Raw genomic sequence first — 19,192 nt, 5'->3', positions numbered from 1 at the left:
ATTTTGATTTTTATACATTTGATATCAAAATTTTTAATTATAATTTAAGGACAACTAAACTAGATCTAATATTTTAAAATACCATATTTTGAAAATAATTTATTTTTAAATTTTAAAGTATTTTTCTATATTCCCTTTAATAAAATTTGGTTTGTGTATGACTTAAGAATTATTTTTTGAGTTACCAAAATCCTTCTTTAAAAGTTCTTGTCTCCGTTCTATGTGCAGCTTGTGAGGAAGGCTACTGGGGCACTGAATGTAACAACACCTGCAGCTGTTCTGTGTTTGGGACATCAACATGTGATAAAGTCTCTGGTACATGCCAGTGTAAAAGTGGATGGAGTGGAACTAATTGTGACAAAGATGTTGATGAATGTCTCCAGAACACAACCATATGTCCATCCCATTCTAATTGCAACAATACTGATGGGTCTTTTGTTTGTCTGTGTGATGATGGATATTTTAACTCAAGCAACTCATGTGAAGGTAGTAACGTTATTTATTTTTAAGCTGATAAAGCTATATATAACTTAAATCTGCTATCATATTTCATTCAACATAACATGGATTGCATATTTCATCATAATGTATTTTTAAAACTTTTGCTTGTTCGATGAACTTTATGCCACATCTCTCTAAAAGCTTTTACAGTATTTGTCTCAATACAGCTGCATATTATATAATTATGTTTATCTATTTTGTCTTAATTTTTTTATTTTACTACAACATTCCAATCTCAAATCTTTCTATAAATTTAATATGCTTTGATATAATAAATCCCATGTTATATGCAAAATTAAATTATATTTTAGCTCAGCTGTCAATTGTGTAATTAAAAATAAATTAAAAATTATCAGAAAACAAATAAAATAATGATTTACAAACGGATTTTTTCATCACACTTCATTGATTTGTATTATTATTACAAAGTAAAGAAAAATAGTTTAAAGTATCTAAAAAACTAATACTAAACTTTCTTATCTCATAATTAATAGAATTAGATTGGCTAATGTATATTTCTGATGTGATTAATGACAAGTTGTCCATGTCACATTGACTGAAGAAACCTTTTTTTTGTTGTTGTTTTCCACTTTTTACTGTTATATAATATCTGACTTAAATCATTAAATAAAAGATTTGCATTGCTTAAAAAATAAACATAAAATTAATTAAATTATACAAGATCTGCTTTTCATTTCTCTTATTATTAATTTTTGTCAAATGATTACAGGCCTACAGAATTTTCCTAAACACCGAAAATAGTTTAAGTAAGTAGATATAATATTCCATCTAATTCAGCTTGTGCAGAGGGCAGCTGGGGCACTGAGTGTAGCAACAACTGCAGCTGTTCTGTGTTGGGGACATCAACATGTGATAAAGTCTCTGGTACATGCCAGTGTAAAAGTGGATGGAGTGGAACTAATTGTGACAAAGATGTTGATGAATGTCTCCAGAATACAAATATATGTCCATCCAATACTCATTGTAACAATACTATTGGGGGATTTGATTGTCCCTGTAATGATGGCTATTTGAATTCAAACAACACATGTGAAGGTAGTTATAAAAAGCTTTTTCATATAGTTCATAAAAGCAATTACTAGTCTATTAGTAATATATTTATGTGTTTATATATATATATATATATATTTATATATATATATATATAAATATATATATATATATATATACATACATATATATATATATATATATATATATATATATATATATATATATATATATATATATATATATATATATATTTATATATATATGTATATATATATATATATATATATATATATATATATATATATATATATATATATATATATATATATATATATATATATGCCTATATATAATTCCCAGATATTGATGAGTGTGCTCTCACAACACCAGTCTGTGAACAGACATGCACCAACACTATTGGTGGTGTAAATTGTTCATGTAAAGATGGCTTTGCTGTTAGCCCTACAAATTCATCAAAGTGTCATGGTAATATTTTTATTTTGTAAATTACATCATCATTCAACCTACTTACACTTTTAATAGACAATTACATTGTAGTAAGCATATACTTATACTTTCATATCACAACGGCATTATATAGCCCAAACTGATTTTTTAAAATTGTTTAATAGAAACCTCAAAACACAACATGACAATCACATTCAACTTGGATGTTTCAAAACTAAACCTAGAAGACAAAAACAGTGATGACTACAAGAAAACAAAAGATGAAGTTGAATCTCAAGTAATTTGTTTATGCTATAATATTTTTTAAAACTGTAATAAATGTTTCAAGTAGCATACTTTTTTAAATATCAAATGTTAATATTAATCTAACCATAAACTTTAACTAGCTGAAGAATACTTTCATAATGCAAGGTAAATAGGTCAAAGAGAACCATATTTAATATCTTTAGAAAACTTAATACCTCCTACAAGTAATTTGATGAAGTAATAAGATAACACTACTTTTTTTTAAATTTAAAATTAGAATATTTAAAAAAATACTTTAATAAACAAACACAGTTTAAAAGCCAATTTTGTTTCAGATGTACAAGAAATTGAAAGCTACAGGAGTGGCTGTAACTAAAGTTTCTGTTCAAGGCCTCAAGTAAGAATTTATTAAATCTGATAAAAACAGTTTTGTCAATTATAATGAACCATGGTTCATATAATTAATTTCAGTAGCTATACTGTATAACTATATTTTGTGTGTGTTTACTTGACTCCACACATCTTATCATAATCATAATCATTATCTTATCATTAAAACATACATTTAATATGGGTTTATGCCAAGTTTAAACACTAGTAAATAGAAGTAGGAGTAAAATCCTCAACCACTAAATAGTAGCTGACTTACTTGTCCTCTGTTACCAAACGATGTAATAATGCAAACTTTGGTTTTTAAGAACACAAATTAATTGTTTATTCATCATCATTAATTTTATTTCAGTACAATAAACTAATTAAGTTAACTAACAATTCAACAGCAGCAATGAATATCTTTAAATCCATGTTAGGTTGTTTTAGTAATTTAAACAAATTGATTTTTCCCATTCATATTGCAGGAAAGGTAGTCTTATAGCAGACATTCTTGTGCTGATTGATAGCATTATAGAGAGCAGCCCAGACAAATCACTGACTTCAGCTTTACAGGTGATCATGACTCAAGGAGTTACTATAAATAATATCCTCTCAACAGTTATAAATCTGTATGTTGGTGACAAAGCAGGTAGGAAGTTTTGTCATTTTGTTATATGTGGCTTTTCATGTTTGCATTTAAAAAATTAAAATCATTTTATTTTTGAAAATTAGTGTTTTAAAAGATAACAATTTTTCTTTAGTCTATGCTTCAACTTGTGAAGTGAGACAACAAACCAACCCATGTAGAAATAATGAGGCTTGTATTGTGGAGAATGGTGCAACAGTTTGCAGGTATAAACATAAATATAACATAACATGCATTTTAGTCTGCTCAACTAATGTTATATTTAGACATAAACTTTTGTTATAAGGTAAATTATATATTGGGACTTGATCTTTACAAGCATAGCATTTCAATTTTCTCAAATATAGCAATATTTTACCAATTTTTAAACAAGAAAAACATTTTGCCAATCCAATATTAATTAGTCAATCATAATTGTTATACTTGTTTATTAAGTGGATACATTTTTCTAAATTTTGAATTAACTCTAATTGTTTCTTTTGTTTGTTATGTTTCTTTAGGGTAATTGCTGATGGTAAGTAATAATGAGAGCTGAAATGACATTTGTTTAAGATTAATAGTTTAAATGTTTAAATGGTGTGTTTTTAAATATATTTTGCCAGTGATTCATAATAAGGAACTTTTCTAGGATTACAGAACTATATTTTGTTTTTTATTTTGTTGTTTCTGCATATAGCAACTGCAAAGATGATAAAAAATCCTGTTTTTTTTGTTTACAGATAACATGGATCTTAAACTTGGGCTTGGTATAGGATTGACTCTTGCTGTATTAGCCTGTGTTGGCATTGGTGCAGCTGTCTACGTTTGCAAGAAAACTTCAGCAAGACACACGATTTTCCCATAAAATAACTCAATATGTTTACTAAAAATCCACCAATATGCCTATGTGTTTTAATATTATGTTCACAAGATTTTCCTAGGGTTAAGTTTGGAATGCTGTTTTTAGTATAACTACTTTATATAATAATCATCTTACAGTTCATTAAAAAAAACAAGTTACAGATATTGGAATTATTTGTTAATAATTTTAAAATTATACCAAAAATAATAAAGCAACCATTTAATCATTGAAAAGCTTATTTCAAAAAGAATTAAATTTGTTTAGGTAAATTGTTTTTGTTTAATTTTTTTTTTTTTGCTGTGACTTGTATTTCTAAATGTAACAATAACAATTCCATTGATAAATTTATATACATATATATATATATATATATATATATATATATATATATATATATATATATATATATATATATATAATATATATATATATATATATATATATATATATATATATATATATATATATATATACAATATATATATATATATTTAATTATTTTAGACAATAACCTCCCAAAAAAAATCGTAAAATGTTATTTTTAATGTTTTGATACACTTAGCCGTTTAAACTGGTGTACTTATGTAAGTTTCTTTTTTCAGCAAATTTTAAACCGAAATTTAATATTTTTTGTTGTTGTGGAATACACATTGTTGAACACTGATTTAATTTTTTTTCAAAAGTGTATATGCTGCTATTAATGTATTCATTTTGTATGCTGTGGTATGTAAATAAAATTATGTAATCATAACAGTTTTATTTGTTTATTAGTTGATGATTAACCATATTCAAATTACATTATTACAAAAAAATATCAGAATTAATTATCCCAATCATCAGGTATTAAAAAATATTTTCGTGCTTGCAACTTCTTGAACAGATCCAAGTAGGCCTATTCTACAAATCTTGCATTTAACTACTCGCAAAATTAAATTTTTTAATGTGACTTTTAGTAAAACTAGGAAATCACACAAATGTTTTAAAATGAAGTATTGCTACAAATCCATTTTCAGACACTAAAAAAAAATTCTGTTTTAGTATATTGCCAATTAGATTGTGAAAATAAAAATTTAAACATCAATTTTGTGTCAAAGCTATTAGAATTTTTTTTAAAAAAAAAAAAAGGTTGTCTACAATTATTTGATAGGAAAATTTTCAAATACAATTCATTCTTAATAATATAGGCCCTTAGTGTTAACTATATTAAAAGCGACGTCACGCTCAATTGGCGTTTTTTATCCCCCTCTCAACGCACTGAAAATTGGTCACAAAATTTATATCACCAGCTAAAAAAATACATCAAACTTTATACGCTACCCATATTTATTGTCAGCTATTCTCCATGGGGAAATAATCAGGCGTGGTGGATATCCTGAAGATATTTATTGAGTTATTTCCATTTAAGAAACCAAACCCGACCAAAAACAACACAGTAATTTTTTTTGCACCTTGACAGAAAGAAGAAAGAAAAATACAGATCTACTATAGCAGAAATTGTTTTATAGTAACTAAGACACACTTTTGCAATTATATAGATAAAAACTACAGTGTATTGTAAAAGATAGAAAAACCTTCAAACCACTTCCATGACTTATCGCACCTCTCTAATTAGTCTGAAAGGGGTGCCCATAAAGTTCCTTTAAATTGTTTAGTAATAAGTAAATTAAAAACCAATTTCTTCTCTAAATTATTATTAAAATAAAGCATACCAAAGAAACACAGACATAAAAAGGAATGTATGCAAAGCTTTTAATATAAATGGAAAAAAAAACATAATAATAAAACAAAACAAGGGAAACCATTCCACACAATAAACATCCGTGTTTGAATACTTTTGACCGATTTTTTTTTTAAAACAAAATAAAAAAAAAAACAGGCCCGAAATGAGTTAAAGGATATTTTTTGTGTGGTTATTTGTATCACGATGGATATATTTGCATTGAAATAGATTACTACATTAGGAAATGTTTTGAATAATTAATTTAAATTTAGTGAGGCAGTCTACATATATATATATATATATATATATATATATATATATATATATATATATATATATATATATATATATATATATATATATATATATATATATATATATATATATATATATATATATATATATATATATATATATAGGAGGGACAGAAAAAGTGTTTTTTTTGCGAGTGGTGGTGGGTAGTTCTAGCCACTGTCTCATTCGTTCGCAAAAATCAATTACTTAATTACAAAATAAAATCTTAAGTGTAGCGAAATCGAAACTCAATTTAGCACACTGTCATTTACCGATTTTAAGGCCATTTAAGCAGATCTGAACTTTCTTTTGGATCAAGTTAACACACTGCTTAAAAATTCAGAAAAATAGAAAAATTCTGACATCTTAAAAACAAGGTACGTTTCTAACTTTATTAAATCATTTTAACCGTTTGATCTTTGTTGACACATTTCTAACCAATCTATAGCAATAATACGCTTACCCACCCTTCTTCTTCATCATCTCGGAGAAAATATGTTGTATAGGGTGACAGCTTGGTGGTGGACTATCTACAGAATATGTTTTTCAAATATTAAGTTGTGTGCTTACTGAGAAGAAATACTGTGTTATTGATTTGTCTGTTACATCAACACATGTTTGCAATTATGTTGGACTTTTAAATATTTAATTAAGGACTAATAAATTATTTAACAATAGGTAATTGTCTAACTATGCGATTATCGAGATTTAAAAAAAAATCATTCCATATATAGAATTGTTGTAATATTTTAATTGCTAAGAAAATTATATCGATGGTCTCGGTCGCAAACCGTCTAACTCAAAAAAATTCAATTTTCTTTTTTTTACATAAATCAAAAGCCAGTATGATTCCCCATAATGCCTGAAAATATTATAGAAATCTGTTGAATGATTATTGAGATATAATCATTTGAACAAACCGCCTATTATTTCTAGCGCTAAAAATCTCGGCGCAAAACGAATACCGCTATATTTGTCAGTACACTTTTGATCGGAAACGCAGTCGCACGCTGCACTCACACGATTTTACACCACAGCAGTCAAATTACTTATTGGTAAGACTATTTTATTGATTATTTTCATCTATTCTATTATATTTTAGCATTTAAAAAATAATAAACATAGAGTATTTATTTAAATTTGCCTATTTCCAGTAGATTTTCGAGAACCAAACTTATTTGTTTACATTTTTATTACTCTAACACAATGCTTTGAAACTAGATCTTCATTCTAGAATCTAAATCTATTGATCAATTAAAACAATATTATTAGAATTATATTTCCACAAGCTTGTGCAATAAATTTATTTATTGTTAATTCACTAATAGCTTTATATTAAGGGTTTAGCTACGTGTTAAGAAATGTTTATACAGTAGGTCACAAAATGTTTGGCGTACATGTTAAACGACAGGCTTAGTTGTGTTTAGTAAATGCCTGTATGATTAATTTTAATATACATGGTCAACTATTGAGATGGCTATTCAGTTCAATAAATAATAAGCATGGTTCAATGTATAAGTATAACGCATTAAAACATGAGCTTAGCAATTAGCTAATGATGAGTATTACATGTTTAGATTTCGGATCAAAATTAAAATTATTTAATTACATTATATGAAATCGTATTGGATGCTACCATATAGAAGAAGGAGAAGGCTATTTAAACTTAGCTAGCATTCTCAAGCTGTCAAGTAACAAAATGATTTCATTTTATAAGTCAAAAAAAGATTCCAGTCTGACTGACCAAAAAAAAATTCAGTTTTATTTTTTCAAGATACCAGCCTCTCTCTCAACATACCAGCCTCTCTCAAAATACCAGCCTCTCTAAACATACCAGCCTCTCTCAACATACCAGACTCTCTCAACATACCAGCCTCTCTCAACAGACCTGCCTCTCTCAAAATACCAGCCTCTCTAAACATACCAGCTTTTCTCAACATACCAATCTTACCATACAACAGAACAAGCTCTCTCAATATACCAGCCTCTCTCAACAGACCAGCCTCTCTCGACATACCAGCCTCTCTCAACAGACCAGCATCACTCGACATACCAGCCTCTCTCAACATACCAGCCTCTCTCCACAGACCAGCTTTTCTCAACATACCAGCCTCTCTCAACAGACCAGCCTCTCTAAACACACTAGTCTCTCTCAACATACCAGTCTCTCTCGACATACCAGCCTCTCTCAACAGATCAGCCTCTCTCAACAGATCAGCCTCTCTCAACAGACCAGCCTCTCTCAAAATACCAGCCTCTCTCAACATACCAGCCTCTCTCGACATACCAGCCTATCTCAACAGATCAGCCTCTCCCAACAAACCAGCCTCTATCAACAGACCAGCCTCTCTCAACAGACCAGCCTCTCTCGACATACCAGCCTCTCTCAACAGATCAGCCTCTCTCAACAGACCAGTATTACCATTTAAGATACCAGCCTCTTCCAACATACCAGCCTCTCTCAACAAACAGCCTCTCTCAACAGATCAGCCTCTCTCAACAGACCAGTCTTACCATACAAGACATCAGCATCTCTTAACACACAAGCCTTTCACAACATACCAGTCGTAACATACAAAAGACCAAACTCTCTTACAATACAGGGCACAAGAATATCTCAACAAACTAGTCTAACGCTCTTAGACACCAGCAACTCAACAGACCAGCCTCTCTCAACTGACCATTCTTACCATACAAGAGACCAGTCTCTATCAGCGGACCAGTCGTAATATACAAAAGACAAACGTCTCTTAACTGACCAATCTTACCCTCCAAGACACCAGCCTCTCTCAACAGAACAGCCTCTCTCAACAGACCATTCTTACCATACAAGAAACCAGCCTCTCTCAAAATATTAGTCTTAACATACAATAGACAATCCTCTCTCAGCACACCAGTCTTACTATACAAGACACCAGCCTTTCTCTACAGACCAGTCTTACCATACAAGAGACCAGTCTCACATAACAGACAAGAGACCAGCCTCTCTCAAAAGACCAGTCAGACCTATCAAGAATTCAATGCGACAGATATTCGTGCACTGCAGTACAAGCCTGATGCTACTGTCTACTTCAAAGTAAATTAGCAGATAGCTGGAATTTGCTAAGCTAGGGTCGTAAGATTATGATCTCATCTGCAGTCCCTGACAAGTTGTACAAGAGCAGAAAAAAAGCTGTCATATAATGAGCACCTAAAAGCAAGTCATAAATACACATTTTTATGATGAATTGCCTGATTTTAAAAATATGTTGCCATGTTAATGTTTCTTCATGTGACGTTTATTTAAAGAATAAATTAAAAAAATAAACACATTTTGTTTGTTACATTTTGTAAAATAAGTAAAAATTAAGTCATTATTAATGTAATTATTGTGTTATGTCTCATTCATAATATATCTGACAATAAGGTTTATATTTTTATTATTATCATTCTACAAAACCAAGCACCCACCAGATTTAGTAAAATAAACAGTGAGAATACAAATATGTAATAAATAAAGCATAACCTTCAACAGTTAATAAGTCTAGTGCTAAATACAGCCATAATGAATAAACAGTCGAAAGCGATAAAGCCATACTAAAACATCTCTACTAAAATTAAACTGACCCCATAAAGTAGAATAAACTCAAATAATTAAATTATGAGCTCAAAACTATAATCTAAATATTATGAAGTGTTAATTATAACTTAAAAACATAAACATAATTAAGTCACGTTCATCGGACAAAACGAACGAACGCGGTTGAGACCGAAATTCTCGGTTCAAAACGGCCAAGTCTGCGCGCGCACAGATAGACGGTTTGCACCGAGAGTTTTAGACCGAGCAAACCGTCTATCTTTTAAAATATACTATAATTTTGTAAATATTAACAATACTCATTTTAAAACGCTACAGCATAGTGGCTAGAGAGTTTCTTCGCACATATCATTAAAAACAATTTGTTTTAGAGCGATCAACAAAGAAATAATCAGTTTTTTGTCTCTCCTGTAAAATTTACTTTTTCGGAGTTAGACGGTTTGCGACCGAGACCATCGATATTGTATATTATGTATGTTGATACATCATGGGTTCAGTAACCTTTTTGTATATTATTATTATTATTATTAGTGCAAGTTTGACAACATGTCAGTTCACATTCTCTTGTTTGTTGGATTGTGTTTTGTGACATGCAGCTCAGAACCTGACCGTAAGTGCACCTGTTTAATTAATTAATGTTTAAGCGATTTTAATTAAGGACATTTTGTAAAAAGCAATTCCGTTGGTAAATACGACAGTAAAGCTATTGTCTGAGTTGAACCTTGCTGAAGTAATCTTGGACCTTCACCTGTCGATCTCCCATTTGATGTGTGTGTGTGTGTGTCTGTGTGTGTGTGTGTGTGTGTGTGTGTGTGGATGAGGGGAAGGTATATTTGCAACGATGTTCTAGCCATCGGAGTACTGAATTCATGATATAAAACATGGCATGCATTATTTTATTCCATAAATACAAAATGATGACAAAAATATTTAATTTCGTTAATTATAGCTGATTGTGTACTTTTTGGAGTATTATTGGATTTTTGCGACATTATTATGAGGCGGCTGGCTGTTGAAATTGACATGTAACTATGCCACTGTACTGTAAGCGGAACTGACTAATTAACTGAATTAACTAAAAATAATTTAACGTAGTAAGTTATTTGTTAGGGCAATTTTGTGTAGCCTACTTAAAAAAGGATACATTACATTTTCCTTTTAAATCACAAAAACTGTTTGTTGCAGCTGATTGCGATATAAATGTGTATTCTATTTGTCTCTCTTTATACTTTATATCTGATCATAACTACACTTTTATTTCTTCTTCGTTCCTTATTGAAATGTCAAGTATTAGGACTACGTGTCAAAGCAAAAACAATTTGGTTTTCACGTGTAATGGCGACATAAACAATGGCATCCTGCTATTCGATAGGCCGCCATAAATTTTATTGTACACATTGTAAGCTAAAAATAGAAAAACTAGGTCATGGTGTTTAAATTTGCATTGGTATTTAAAAACTTGATCTGCAAAGTTTTGTAAACAAAATAACTACAAAGTGGGGCTGTCAAAAATCGATCACGGAGTTCCTTTAAAGCAATCAATGTTTGTCTTACGAAAGTGAAACATCGGGTTATAACTTAGGCTTGATGAAAATAAATAGAAATGTAGCCTTAAATTCAACAAATTATTTTCAAGTTCTCTGGATCTGCAACTTGTATAGCATTGATTCTAAAAATATTAAATTTCTGAATTAATTTTAGGCTTAAGTTTTTAATAAATTTTTATCTTTTATTATTTTTATGGTCCTAAATCTAAAAAAAAGCACATTTTTATTCCATGTCAACAACATTACGGAAGGATTTTCGTCAACTCACTGGTGTCCATTCTGTGGTTGTTTGACTTTGGAGTTGTCTCTCTTATCGGGTTGTTGCTGCCCCAGCTAGAGCCACATCTGCCTGGTGGTTCGAACTCGGGACTTTTGGGTAAAACAACCACAGCTTTACTGGCTGGACCACGTCAAAAATAATTATATCATCAACAGTGGGTTATCTGGCGATAGAGGTTTTAGTGGGGAAATAAAATCTGAAAACATAACTTTATACGCGGAACAATCTTTATTAACGAGGTTAGCGGTACTAATTTAAGTCATAATATTAATAGTTTTTGTGCTGCTAAATGGTGCTGCTCACGCGGGCAGCCGCTTATGTGCAGGATCGACAATTAACGGATCATACATTTTTAATTTTAAAATTAAATATGTATAGGCATACATTTATTGTCATATATATGTATATGCATATATATATATATATATATATATATATATATATATATATATATATATATGTATATATATATATATGTATATATATATATATATATATATATATATATATATATATATATATTTCTACAGTTTTATCTGAAATAAAAGAAAAGGCAATTAAGTCTAAAGGTAATTAAATATCCACCATTTAGAAAATAAATAGTTTAATAGAGAAAAAAAATCAGTTTAAACTAGTATTACACAATAAAGATGAAATCTAAATTTTAAATATTAACCGGTTACTTGCTACATTTTATTTGATATTTCATTGTTAGACAGTCTAATTAAACACGTTATCCTGTACTTTTATTCAGGGAAAGTGTTAGCGTGGGCTTGCGATTATGTATCGGAAGATGAGGAAATGAGTAAGTAGGCATATTTTTTTATACAAGATGTTGTAAATGAATTCTACAATTTGTCGATGTGGATCAACTATTGTGTTATGAAATTTCTAATCTGAGATTTTTATTTAAGTAACGACTCACGCACGCACACACCCGCGCACACACGCACAAACACATGCACGCAAGCACACACGCATGTATATATATACTGTTCATCCTTGTCTATTCTTATTCACAGGACTCTTGTCTGATTGCTCCTTTGAACGAGTACAGAGTTTGGATAGAAGATTTGAGCTACCGGGTGATTTTATACATTAGCACAATATTTTTTTTTCAATATTGTATTGTTTGCTATCCTATTGATTAACTCTGCCAGTTTATGCGATTCAGCTATCAGGAAAAAAAATAAACTCGACTGCTGTAAAAAAACAAAATATTTTTATTCTTCCAGGGTAAAGTACACTGAAATATGTTTCACAATATAGGCCTACACTGACGAAACCATTTTCAGCACGCGTAGTGACAATTTAGCAGATTTTTTTTTTTCTTTTTCGCCTCAGACACGTAATTTATAGCGTCAGTTGTGTGTTCGCTTTAGTGTTACAGTTTTCATCATCGGCTTGTGAGGACTGATACAGATTTACAATAGTAATATTTCTTTCTTACTTGTAGCCTACTTTCATTCATTTAAGATGGTTTACTTATACATAGATCTAATACAAAACGTTTAAATATAAATAAAAATTAAAAACCAACCTGAAACTGAAAATGCAAATGTGTTATTAAATGGTGATTCAAGGGATTTTTTTTTCTCGGCGTGCGTGGTGGGCTGAGGGGACAGGGGGGGGGGGGATTTGGGTTTTTAAATAGAGCTGAAAAAAAATTGGGATTACAGAGAATTAAAATTATACAAATTTTAAGCAATCGGAAAAGTTATGTTATTACAATGACAAGTTAGCAGATAATAGCTTTAGGGGGATAGAATAAGCATATCAGTAGGATTGTTGGATTGGGGACACTTTTAACGGGTGCGTAAATGTTTATCTTTCCTGAATTAAATTCCTATAGTATAGTGTTATGGGTTCCAAATTTCAGTCCTAATATATAGGGTACTTGGTACCAAACCTGCAGTTTTGGAATATATTGTTGTGGGTTCCAAGTCGCAGTTATAAAGTATTGGTTTAATTGGTTCTAAATTTCAGTCCTGGAATATAAGGTAGTTGGTTCTGAATCTTAGACCTGTCGTAGAGTTGTAGGTCCTGAATCTCAGCCCTGTAGAAGAGTTATGGATCGTGAATCTCAGCACTTGAATCTAGGCAAGTGGGTTCAAATTCTATGTGGTCAGAGGCGTAGCGATGGGGGGGGGCTGAGGGGGGGGACATATGTCCCCGGGCGCCGACCTTAGGGGGCGTCAAAATGGGTTGTAAAAACAAATTAAAATGTCAATTTAGCTGCATTTTTGCAAGGGAGGGGGGGGGGGGGTGCAAATCGAAAGTTTGAGGGGGGTGGGGTGTAAATCGAAAAGTTGAGGGGGGTGCAAATCGAAAAGTTGAGGGGGCGCCAAATTGAAAGTTTGTCCCCGGGCGCCGGGAAGGGTTGCTACGCCTCTGTATGTGGTAGAATGCAAATACAATTTACAACAAAATATGTATATCCAATAGAATTGTGAGTTAATTATTTTATTTAATGATTCGTTTCCAATAATAATTTTAAAAAACTATCTAAAAATATAAAATTTCAATTTAGAGATTAGAATACTTTATTTTAGAAACATGATATTATTGCAAGTGATGAAATTTCTTTTACTGATGTTTTTCTTCTATTAGATCCTAAAGGAAACAAAATGGTTGTGTGGGGATTTAATAAACAACCTCTTAAAAAGGATAGCAATGGTAATTATATAATTATTAATTTACCATAAAATTCTGTTTTTTTAATTTATATAATGAAATTAAGATCATAACTGTTGGAGTAGTGAAACGCACAAAGCGCCAAATTAACCCGCATTAACATTAGAGTCAAGGCCAAAGTAGCAACTAAATATTACAGTTTAAATTACGGAGATTCTTTAAAAATACAATCTTTATACATTTTATAGTACAGTCTATTTAATCTCTTTCTATCTCTCTTTCTCTCTCTCTCTCTGTATATATATATATATATATATATATATATATATATATATATATATATATATATATATATATATATATACATATATATATATATATATACCTATATATATATATATATATATATATATATATATATATATATATATATATATATAGGCTATTGTAATTATATTTCATTGCATAGATATTCTAAGTATGTCGATTTTATACATTTAAGGCAACATTATCCCATGGGAGTGTATACAGATATCACAAAAGAACCCGGATGGTAAATAAAATAATTTACAGCTAGTTGTGTTTCGTATTTTAAGAATAACATCATTTTTTATTGAATAGAGTGAGTTAATTGTAATATAGAATCTAACATCTATGCAGTACTCACCCACCACCCACACTGGCAAACACAAACATAATACTCATATCACAAACCCATATTCAGAAAGGCGAATTAGCATATATATACGCACACACGTACAAAATCACACTATCCTACTCCCATACTCGCTCACAAAAATAAATACTGGCTTAGACTTATACACACATTTTCATAGAAATCCTTACTTAATATGATTTCATAATTCTAAAAAAATCTTTCTGAAATAGGAGAAATTGTGATAGTGGCGCCTAATCATGAAACAGGTAAATTACAGGAGTAATTTTAGTAATTTTCTAGTTCTGCTAATTTTGAAATTTACAGTTTCTAAAATTAACTCTGTTTTAAGGAGTTCGCCTTTTTTTAGTCAACGACACATTTTATGAAAATAAAAGGTTATAACTTTTGAGTAGAGCAAAAACATTATTTTTATTTAATTGCTTACATTGTTCATCGCAGTGTTCTATAAACATGTTTTCATGTTTTAGTACTTTTAGTTATATATTGAAGTTTATTTTGTAGGCTTCTGAGTTCATTAATATAATAAAATTGTTAACATAGTTATGGAATTATATATACATATATACATATATATATATATATATATATATATATATATATATATATATATATATATATATATATATAAAATAAAAAATTCTATTGATTAATAAAGTATCTAATTTGTGCCTGTAAAAATAAAAAAAAAAACCTAATACAACTTTAATGAAAATTTTTTGTCACTTTAATTTATAATCTGCGCTAAAATATATTTTTCCATTAAAGAACATGGCTTGAGTGAAGTGATTTCCAAAACGGTTGGAGCAGGTAATAATGTGTATGATTTTATCTTTCAATACTTTTTCTACCGTAACAATCTACTTTTCTAATAATATTTGATTGATTTTATTTTGATAGGACAGTGGATCGGTGATCAGTTTAAAACAGGAGTTAAAGTGACAGGTAATGCTTTTATATTTTTATATTTTACTACATTTTAAAAACACACTGTAATTTACTTTTTTTTCACTTTTATTGATTAAACTTTTTTTCATAAATTCAGTTGATGGAATCGTGTACGTAGGAGATAAAATATACGACGGACTCAAGACTGCATGTAAATGAAACTCTTTTTGATTCACGGGGTTTTCAATTCCCCTCCCCTCCCTCGTCCCTCCGCCTCCTAGCCTGACGTCGTAATATTGAAAAAGTAAAGCCAAAGGCCCACCTGTCTAGTTGTTGGTTATTAGAAGCTAGGGTTATTTCCCTTGTTTTTGTTAACTGCATGTAAATTATTAGTTTCCATTCGTACATTAGGTTCTGTAGACTAGTAAAAAAATGAATGCATTTAAATTCAAATGAGCGAGGAAAAAGTGTCATATATTGATAATAATAATTTGATTAGGCATATATTCAGACTAAAATGTGTAGATTAAACTAGTTTTAAAAATCTACTGCGAAATTGTTTTTCGTTTCATGTTGTGTTGATCTAGAAAAAATAATATTAAAATTAAATATACAATCTTTACGATTTTAAATAAAAAAGAATTGAACAAAGTAAGTTTAAACTTTTTCTTTATGTTTAGATAGACACATCCACATTTCATGTAAAAAAATCAACATTCGCTTCAAGACTTAATATTAAAATTACCTTTACATCTTGATTTTCTTTTATATTTTTTACTAGGCTTTATTGTGTTTTCAGCGACAGGAGTGGTAAAGGTCTCAGAGCAAGTGTTTAAAGGGCTGAAGGATACAGGTGAAACTTTTAACTAATGGTTCATTTCATTATTTTATTTTACATGTTAGTACCAATCAGCCTAACGTTTGGTCGTTCAAATATTTTTAATTGACAGAAACTAAAAAAACTAAATATCGCTAAAGTCAAAGCTAAAATTAATAGTAATGGGACGATTCTATAAATAATGTCATGTTGGTTTACCCGGTTTTCTCAATAACTTCCCCTCATTGCTTTGTCTAGGTAGACGTCTCGAAGTTCAACCTCTTACTGCACATCCACCATTAAAAAGTATAATCTTACAAAGACTATACCGCTGAGTAAACAATAGAATGACACAGTACCTAGAGTGTTATATTAAAAAATATTATAGATTTTTTTTAAAAACACATCAGGGCGCCATGCAACACAGTTTTATACTTTTCTCATGATACATGAAAACGGTTGTTAGTGTGAATTAATACACCGCTTGTAAATTTAACAATCTTTTTTTTATTTTATCTGTTTAGCAAATGATGTTGGTAATGCACTCAAGGCTGGATTCAATGCATGTAAAAAAATATATTTTACATTTTTTTTTTGAAAATTATTGTATTATATTTTTTTTTTATTTCTCAACTTATTTTACTCTATTATATTTACAGTTGTTTCATTTTTTGGAGGAAAATAGACACTTACAAGTATGACATATACTTTTTATATTAACAATATTTTATGTAGTATTAATGAACATTAATCAAACAGTCAATTTCGAAATAGACGTTACATTTGAATTAGTAAAGTAATTATTTCACTATTGTTTATAAAATTATAAAATAATTTATTTATTAGAAATTTAAAATTATATGTTTGTGTATATTTACTAGACACAATAAGCTGACGTATGGATGTACAACCTCAGAATGACGTTAATTTGAACTAACAGAGAAACATCACTTTAGTTAAGCGTGAATTATCGAAGGAATGTTCTCAAAATAAAGACCTTTATTCTACAATACATGCATTGTTACGATTTCTGAATTATTATTCCTATGTTATAACCTAAGTTCTTTTAAGACATTCTTGCATTAATATCTTAACTCGTACTTTCTGTATTGACCTGAATATACTGATAAACATTATATCTATCTATCTATCTATCTATCTATCTATATATATATATATATATATACTAGCGTACCCGTCCCCCGCGCGTTGCCGCGGGGATAGAATAAAGTCTGACGAAATATATTAGAAGGATATCACCAATGCATTACCAATCATATGTTCTTAGACGCGTCACCTTGTTTTCTAAAACTGTGTTATTAAATGTTAACAATGCCTGCGCTTGGATAATAATTATCGGGACACGGGTTTTCCTACACTACCGCATGAAAACCTTGAGTGTATATTAATCACTCACCGAAATAATTAGTTAGAACACACTTCGGTGAACACCCATATGTCAGGGACGTAGAGGGGCACTCTCAGGAGCTCTCCTACCCCTGATTACACTACCGCAGAGGCGCAGCGTAAGGCCCCTGGCTCCTTAAAACTAACAGGCGTCATCGTGCTCATAGGATAACCCAGCGTGCCAAATAGCATCCTGTAAACAATGATGCAGATTTCGTCATTCGCTAAAGTGACACAAATGAACAGGATTTTTTTCTTTACCACAAAATTATTTGACGTGTTTTCAACATCAGTTTGACTGATGCAATATGCTAGCGTTACTAATGGTCTATTATTAGATGCTCGGTCTCAATTTCGGCCTGGATCGTCTAATAATAGATGCTTATTGCATCATTCGCAAAGTGACGAAACTCTACAGTAGGTTCCTCATATTCAAACCGTTATTTTTTCATCTTTCGCAAGGTGACGAAACTATACAGGATTTCCTCGCGTTACAAAGTTATTTTTAGAAGCCTGTTGTAGTTTTACCGCTGAATGCAGGACGCTCGATTAACGGATGCCAAGTGCCAACATAGTCGCTCTAAAACTCTGGGCGCCAAACCGTGTATTGACGAAAGTTTTACCCTATATGGCGCCGCCCGTAAGAAACTTTAGTTTTCTTTTTCGCAGAAATATTCTCAGGAGTATTCTCGTCTACTCCCTAAAGTTTCATGGCACTCGGATGAACCGCATCCGAGTTTTATTTTTTATATACCGTGTATAGAGAAAAAAATCGCTCCCCCCTGTGGTGCGCCGCCCTTGCAATATAAAACAATATTTTTTGCAGAACCCTACCATTGAGTGATCTAATCATCTCCCCAAAGTTTCATGTTACACGGATGAACGGTGTGAAAACGAAATTTTATGTACCGTATATAGAGAAAAATCGCACCCTCTCGTGGCGCCGCCCTTGCGAAATTAAAAATTATTTTTTTACATAACCCTTTCCTAGAGAGTTATAACGAACTCCCCAAAGTTTCATGCCTATCGTATAAACGGTGTCACTGCAATTCACTTATATTATTTTTATATACCGTAAAAAGAGAAAAATTGGACCCTCCCCTGGCGCCGCCCTTGCGAAATTAAAAATTATTTTTTACAGAACCCTTCCCTGAATTGTTCTAATCATCTCCCTCAAAGTATCATGGCTATCGGATAACGGTGTCTCACTAAAATCGACTTTTATTTTTATATACCGTATATATAGAAAAATCGCACCCTGCCG

The 19,192-nt window shown here is 30.5% G+C and overlaps 2 protein-coding genes across 2 annotated transcripts in view; both read left to right on the top strand.

Moving 5' to 3' along the window:
* The window catches only part of LOC131944017 (uncharacterized), a 40,711-nt gene extending 36,413 nt beyond the window's left edge, over window positions 1-4,298 (top strand). Inside the window, exons 46-54 of the mRNA XM_059304499.1 lie at window positions 229-486; window positions 1,300-1,557; window positions 1,876-2,001; window positions 2,148-2,260; window positions 2,565-2,626; window positions 3,087-3,250; window positions 3,363-3,453; window positions 3,748-3,761; window positions 3,967-4,298. Coding sequence (XP_059160482.1) covers window positions 229-486; window positions 1,300-1,557; window positions 1,876-2,001; window positions 2,148-2,260; window positions 2,565-2,626; window positions 3,087-3,250; window positions 3,363-3,453; window positions 3,748-3,761; window positions 3,967-4,091 — 1,211 coding nt within the window. The 3' untranslated portion in view covers window positions 4,092-4,298. The remainder of the gene's footprint in view (window positions 1-228; window positions 487-1,299; window positions 1,558-1,875; window positions 2,002-2,147; window positions 2,261-2,564; window positions 2,627-3,086; window positions 3,251-3,362; window positions 3,454-3,747; window positions 3,762-3,966) is intronic.
* Window positions 4,299-6,373: 2,075 nt separating this feature from the next.
* On the top strand, window positions 6,374-17,516 carry LOC131946984 (uncharacterized). The gene is made up of 15 exons (XM_059308089.1): window positions 6,374-6,479; window positions 10,211-10,289; window positions 12,037-12,075; window positions 12,261-12,311; window positions 12,529-12,591; window positions 14,117-14,182; window positions 14,643-14,693; window positions 15,029-15,064; window positions 15,585-15,626; window positions 15,717-15,761; window positions 15,862-15,915; window positions 16,504-16,557; window positions 17,046-17,087; window positions 17,181-17,216; window positions 17,403-17,516. Exons 2-14 carry the CDS (start codon window positions 10,226-10,228, stop codon window positions 17,204-17,206), a joined length of 633 nt encoding a protein of 210 aa, XP_059164072.1. The 5' UTR covers window positions 6,374-6,479; window positions 10,211-10,225; the 3' UTR covers window positions 17,207-17,216; window positions 17,403-17,516.
* Window positions 17,517-19,192: the final 1,676 nt, after the last annotated feature.

The sequence above is a fragment of the Physella acuta genome, unplaced genomic scaffold, assembly GCF_028476545.2.
Source record: "Physella acuta isolate Inbredline_101_S28 unplaced genomic scaffold, ASM2847654v3 ptg000007l, whole genome shotgun sequence".
NCBI classification, from domain to species: domain Eukaryota; kingdom Metazoa; phylum Mollusca; class Gastropoda; family Physidae; genus Physella; species Physella acuta.
The sequence above is the reverse complement of the archived record's forward strand: the minus strand, read 5'-3'. Positions and strand labels throughout refer to the sequence as shown.

What these genes read in the sequence shown, in the direction of transcription:
- LOC131946984 (XM_059308089.1), top strand. Translation starts at nt 10,226, where the DNA reads ATGTCAGTTCACATTCTCTTGTTTGTTGGATTGTGTTTTGTGACATGC. An exon ending in ATCACAAAAGAACCCGGATG is followed by an intron (nt 14,694 to 15,028) that starts GTAAATAAAATA and finishes TTTCTGAAATAG; the next exon opens with GAGAAATTGTGATAGTGGCG. An exon ending in GGCGCCTAATCATGAAACAG is followed by an intron (nt 15,065 to 15,584) that starts GTAAATTACAGG and finishes TTTCCATTAAAG; the next exon opens with AACATGGCTTGAGTGAAGTG.